At 41.1% G+C, this 6,637-nt stretch overlaps 1 protein-coding gene across 4 annotated transcripts in view; it reads left to right on the forward strand.

Moving 5' to 3' along the window:
- Positions 1-2,292: 2,292 nt before the first annotated feature.
- The window catches only part of rabgap1l (RAB GTPase activating protein 1-like), a 104,015-nt gene continuing 99,670 nt past the window's right edge, over positions 2,293-6,637 (forward strand). For 3 of the 4 annotated variants that reach the window (XM_031859564.1, XM_031859566.1, XM_031859567.1), the window contains exons 1-2: positions 2,293-2,431; positions 6,275-6,494. In XM_031859564.1, the coding sequence (XP_031715424.1) occupies positions 6,357-6,494 (138 nt within the window). In that variant the 5' untranslated portion in view covers positions 2,293-2,431; positions 6,275-6,356. Of the gene's footprint in view, positions 2,432-2,475; positions 2,670-6,274; positions 6,495-6,637 lie in introns of those variants that run through there. The other variant, XM_031859565.1, reaches the window with a different exon arrangement.

Genomic DNA, 6,637 nt, shown 5'->3' on the forward strand with positions numbered 1-6,637 from the left:
CACACACACACACACACACACACACACACACACACACACACACACACGCACACATCCCTCTCTTCACCTACACACACACCACCACCACCACCACAACGACCACAGACATACTTTAGACACCTGCTGCAGCTGCCAGTGAGGATCTACTGGATAAAGGCCCGCTGTTTGTGGAGGTTATCACATTTATTTAGGGTTTGGGGAATTTTCCAAGACAACTTGCTGAAGACTAAAGTCTGTGATAGCTCCTCAGTTTATACCCTTGAATTTTAAGTTTTGATGTTCACAAAGATAGTAATTCTGTAATTTACGGTAGATAAAACTGTAGGTTTCCTGTAAGAAAATGTCTCTTTGTGCTCCCACATGAAGGATATGGTTGTGAACTTGTAAACTGTCTGTTGACTGCTACTGTGTATTTAATGACCGAGGGCTATCTTAGACCATTTATGATTTTCCCCTGCTACACATCTTCCTAATGACAAAAAGACAAAAAAAGTAGTATGATAAAGTATGTAGTAAATATGAAGCAATGTTGTCTTGATAAGCAGAATGGAGACTGAAATTAATTTGGAAAAAGTTACATGAAGGAAAAGTCAACATCCTCTCTGCAGTTTTCTGCATCTCTAGAAGCATGCTTGAGTTACAGGAAAGGTGGAGGAGGGCGGACGACTGGAGCTTTCTCTATGCAAACTACTGCAGCTCTTTATCTCCAGTCATCTCCTTTCAGCTGTTTTTCTCTTTATTGGAGGAATATTGGAAGGACGGTGCACACCCATCACGATCTGATGCACATGTAGATATAAGTATATAAAACTGGATCATGGATACAGTAGTTCTCTGGGGTTGCCAGATCCACACTGAACCCCCAATTTGTCCCCTAAGGCCTGTGAACAAGCAAGGACGCCTGAGCCCTTGAACGCAACAGTAGCAATCGTGAAACGAACTGATGAATTTCTCTTTTGACGGTGATGCAAAAAGTTTGATGTGTAATTATGAACCAGAAAGCAATGAATGCTCACCTCCTGATCCCATTGTGTTCTTGATGAAAAAGAGATGCTCCCTAGGATTTCAACATGATGCATTTGATTGAGGGAGCATGATTTACTAGTTTGTGCTATTTTGTCTACGCACTCCTCCTATACTCCCGTACTACTCTCATGTTGAATCTTTGAAATGCAAATAATCAAGTTATTTATTTTCATGTTTTTGTTTTCATATTGTGAGGAAGTTAGAATACACATTTATGTGATTGAAAACTGTTTCACAATGCTCATTTTCTACATAACACTTACCCAGCATTGCGTGTCATACATTATAATATTTCTTGTGATATTTGTATTTATATTTATCTCTACTGCAAGAATCAGTGAGGCTGAATGAGCAATGCAAGAAACCTTGAGGACTTGCATGGTGTGATAACGTTGGGTGATTTTGCAAGATTTTCTGACAGGCCTAGTGTTATCATTCAAGCATTAAACAACAGTGCATATAACATAATTATAATTCATTGATCAGCAGCTACCTCACTTATTTCTCAATTACTTTTTTTTAAGGTTAAGTAGATGCCAACTGCAGTGCCATTACACTATATATCTTAAAACTCCTTTAGACCATTTTACACCAGAATTGTTTTTTCTTCTTCTTCTCTGGATTAATTTAAAGGGGCAAATAAATGTACAGAGGACGGGTAAAATGAAAGTTCATCACTAAAGGTTGAAAGGTTTGATTTTCGGAAAACTTGTGAAATCTGGTCAGAAATGTCTAGAATCTCTGATTCAGTGAAATAGAAGCAGTGTTTCTCCATGTTGTTGTTCACAACCACAATAAAGGATACATAGTCATCATTCATTTATTTAGGCATTGTATTAACTAGCTATTTTATTACCTACTTAACCCGTTATCTTTGAAAAAAGAGAAAAAAGATTTTTAGAAATATGGTTAAAACAGATATTGTACCTGACAAATACAGAAACAGTAATATTTGACAGTGTTAACTTTTGAATTAAAGATTTGTAACTGCTTGAAATGCCTATTTGTGTGATGATTGACAATACTATATACACACACACACACACACACACACACACACACACACACACAGTATGCCTATTCAATTATTATTAATTCAATAAAACATTTGTACCTTTCTCTCTCTTATATAGGAGAGACTGAACATACGTCAAACATAAATGTTTTGTTTATGTGCATACAGTATGTACATACACCTACATGGCAGAGCTGAAATATAAATCATTGTCCAGTGTGAGCCGGACGCTCTGCAGCAGTACTGCGCATGCGTGTAATTACGCTAACATTCGAAACCGGAAGGTATGTCACTAAACTCCCTTGTGATTCATCTTCTTAAACATATACGATCTTCGCTGCAACTCCTCTGACAGCTAGCAAGTGAGCAACTCCTTTACGCTCTCAACAAGTAAGTTGACAGCTCTTTTTCCTCAACGTACGTGTTGGTTTCAGTGTCACGTTTACACGCAGTGAGAATAGAAACGTTGTTTTCCTTCTCTTTTCTCGTCCTTCTTCCTCCGGAGTCGGGCGGGGTGTCGCTGAGTGAGCTCGCTCCTCCAGATAGTGGTCCAACTGTTTTGGACTTCGAGCTGGTTAGCGTTAGCCAAACTTAGCTTTAGCTCGCAGGTCTAGCCTGGCACACACAGGTACGTCCTCTTTAGCCTGCTTTCACCTGTTCTGGTAGCGAGCTCCTTGTCTACAGACCTACTTGTGTCAAATGTTATTCTATTCATGTTGTTATGAAATGGCTGTGGTGACTGCACGGATGAGTTAGCTTGCCACCAGCTAATTCTGCCTTGAGTGTCGATGTTGTTTGTATTAACAAACGCGAGCTGCTGTGAGATGAGTCTGTCAATATGTCAAGTACCTTTGTCATTTTTATTTGCCCTTCCTAAACGTGCGTGTTGATAGAGGGAAGCTGCCATGTTATGCCTGCTGATGATGCTGTGAGAGACTGTGATGTGCTCCATCCAGGCCTGCAGCAATAACAGTGTACTGCAGAAATGAGTGAGAAAAGACCCCACAGGCACTATACACAAACACTGACAACTGTCTCCTCAGCTGCATAAAAAGAGCATAAACATTTAAATTTATTATTGGTCATTAGGTGACTATTTTTGTGGAAATGAACCATTTATACACAGAATTTGTGTTTACTTCAGAAAGGGCTCATAAGGCTTTTGTTTGACATATTCCACTCAGTTGAGTTTTAGTCGACTGTAGGGCTTACAGGTGTGTAGTAGAACATCTGTCAACTCACTGCGGCTGCTGTCATTTTGTCCAAGTATTTGTTCTCCAGGATTTGTCTCTGGGTGACTTGAGAAAACTGGGACTTAAACATCCGCAAGACATAACTGAAGCAGGACCAGGAGATATCAACACAAATATCAATGTGTTTCATCCGGAGCTTCGAAATGACAATAATAAGTTTGTTAGAAGTTAATTTAGCCCCATAAGAGGAGAGTTACTCCAAACTATATTACACTACACTACACCATATTATTTTGTTATAATAAAGTCCCACATTGTTTATAGGGTTTAGTAACATATTTTCTTACTTTGAACAACATCAGGGTCTGCCCGTTAAGTTGAGTTTCACTTTGAGCCCTTTTGCAAGTGCAGCTATGAAGTAATCGGGAGTTGGACTTGGTTTTGAATTGCTCAAGCTGCTTCGGTTGATATAAGCAACATTTTAAAATGATGTAGAGCTAAGACAAGTTGATTATGCACATGTATTTTGAGAATCAACTAATCATTTAAGTTCAAGAAAAAGCAATTGCTTTTTTCAGCCCTTGACCAGCAGTCTCTTGAACAGCAGTAGATTGTGGATGTTTGAACAAACTGGAATAAACAGGTAGTCTGATACGGGCCAGGCTTTAGCATTAGCACTCAACCAACGTGGCCTTTTGTTGTGTGTCTTAATGGAGCGGTGTTTCTTTGTCATGTAGGAACTAGTTTATTCTGAAGTAGCCTTTGCCAGCCAGCCAGAGAACTAACCAGTATAGCAGGAATTGGTGACCTTACATTTCACCTTGATGAATTAGGATTGTCTTCATTACGTAATCTATTCATAGTCTTGTATGCAGTAGTACAGGTTGTCATAACATCGTACTTCAGTTAGAAACAGTGTACTTCAACGTGAAGTGATTTCAATGACGCGTGTAAAGTGTTGCTGAAAACAGACGCACTCTTATGTTCACCAACAAGCCTCAAAGCAGGTGTCAGTCCCGGTTATAAAGGAGAATGAACGGTTCCTCTCTGTGGGGCTTTGTGGAGAGTCACCTGGCTCAATCGTGTTCATGTTACGACTGACTGAGGTTACTTGTAACAAGTTGTGCGATGGATGCTTTTGCACAGAAAGGTTCCCAGGAACATTAATATGTCCCGATGATGTGAGGAAATAAAGAAAGATTGCACAAACGTAAAGATATTAAAGTAATACTGTCCTAAAAAGGCTACCCGTAGAAAAGGTTTACCACACTGCAATGGCAGGGCTGCTCGCTTCGGTTATTTTCCATTATCATTCCGAGGTAGAAAAGATGCAGTCAGCAGGTTGGGCAGTCTTGGCTTTGTATTTCTCACTCGAAGGTCAGCAGTCATATATAGATGGAGTTAGATTGAGACACAAGTCAGGCATGTAGCCACGATTATCTACAACCATAAGAGACGCCAAGTCGGATGACGGTAGTCAAAGGGAAAAGCTGCGATTTTGTGTTTCAGTATTCATACGTGTCTGTTAACATCTGTAACAAAACAGCGAGAACCATAGAAACACACATACACGCCCTCAAAGATGTAATGTGTACGCTTAGCCCTGGCCTTGTGGGCCTGTCCTCACCACAGGCCACTCACAGTTTCCATACAGCCAGTGGTTATGTAGCTATCAGCTATGACTGTACCGGAGGAGCAGGCCGGTAATGACTGGGTGCAAACTAGCTCCTGAGTTTACAGTTCGAGTTACAGCCAAAGAGGAAGCCGGGGAGGGAGAGAGAAGCTGTACTTACAGTCAACATTAAGTAATTATGATTAATAGACAGTTCAGTGTGGCTGGAGTGTGTTCAACCCTTGCGTCAGATCCAGTAGGATTTGAGAAGAAGGGACATGTGATGATGATCCAACAGAGCCAATGCATAAGTGAAGAAAATGCTGCTGTGTAATTGAATAAGTGTGATTTGAGCACATGAACCTTTGGCTTTGATACATTTTCAAATGTCTTGTTCCGTCCGACCAACAGTCCAAACCCTAATATATTCAGTTCATAATTATATGAAACGGAGAAAAGCAGCATATCCTCACAATAGTCAATAGTGTTTGTTAAAACCAAAACAATAGATCCGCCAGGCTTCATTTAATTATTGCTGATCAGTACAGAAACAGTACAGAACAGAACTGTTACAAAACACGGCCTTAATTCTACGGGTGTTTTGTTTATTTATGCTCGTTTAATTTTTCAGAGTCAGGTTTCAACCAGCTGTGCTTGAAGACGTGTTGACAAAACGAATGAGCCAGCAGGATGTAACATGTAGAGGCAACGGGCTGATACAGATGTGCAGATAGACTTTGTCTTTGTTCTTCACATAGACTCCACAAGAGTAACAGAAACTGAGACACATTTAGAATGTTTACGTTTGAAACTTTGAAGTGGTCCATCTTTTATGTATAGTTGTGATGTCACAACTGTAACGAAATCCTGGAGGTTTGTCTAAAGGCACGGTTTCTGAATGCGGGCTGTGTGTGTTTCTCCATGGATTGAGCATTTCAATACTTTCACAATATTTATGAGGATGAGCAAATAGGACCAAACAGAAATGTGGCTGCCAGCTTGGACTTGTCAGACACTGTGACAGGCCCTTATCACACCCTAAGCACTGCAAACAATTTAAAGAATTGCGGAACAGCAGATTTGTGGTAATGCTTACAAATTGTGCTCACTTCTGGGCTGGTGTCATTAACTCAAAGATGACAGGGGGCTTAGAATAACTTAAATAAATAACACAATATATGGCCTACAAACCAGGGAGTTGTTTGGCCAGTGCCTGGCATTTCCTTTCTGTACTGAATGGGTGTGTTTGGGTTTGGCATTACACATCGCAATGACAACACGACAAACCTTCTTTTATTCGCCAGTGTTAATAGATCCTAGACCGATGCGCCACCGCCTACGTTGTGTAGTACTCCCAATCACTAAGATCATCTTGTAACTCTTTCAGTAGGACGTATAGTCTAATGCGATATCTTTGTCTTCCCACAGAGCTGGGCGGACCAGTCGGGACAGGGAAGGGGAGAGCTTTAACCCTGGTCTCCCCAGCCGGCCCCGAGTAAACCAGCCAGCCATGGACGACCGCTCCTCACTTGGAAAAGTCAGCAGCTCTACCGAGTCCGTCGCCACCGTCACCAGTGAGGAGTTTGTTCTGGTCCAGACTAGTGCCGCAGGGTCACCGCAAGGCTCTGAGGGCAAACCAAGACTCAAGGTGAGAACCAGACATGGACACACGTTTACACTTGATTTGAACGCTACAATATGTCATTTTCATTCCCCCAAAGAACACACATGAAGCCACTCGAAGGCTGGTGGTCAGATCTGTCATTGCAAAAGGTCAAACACGGCTAAAAG

The sequence above is a fragment of the Anarrhichthys ocellatus genome, unplaced genomic scaffold (assembly GCF_004355925.1).
Source record: "Anarrhichthys ocellatus isolate YVR2014 unplaced genomic scaffold, GSC_Weel_1.0 scaffold22, whole genome shotgun sequence".
Classification (NCBI taxonomy): domain Eukaryota; kingdom Metazoa; phylum Chordata; class Actinopteri; order Perciformes; family Anarhichadidae; genus Anarrhichthys; species Anarrhichthys ocellatus.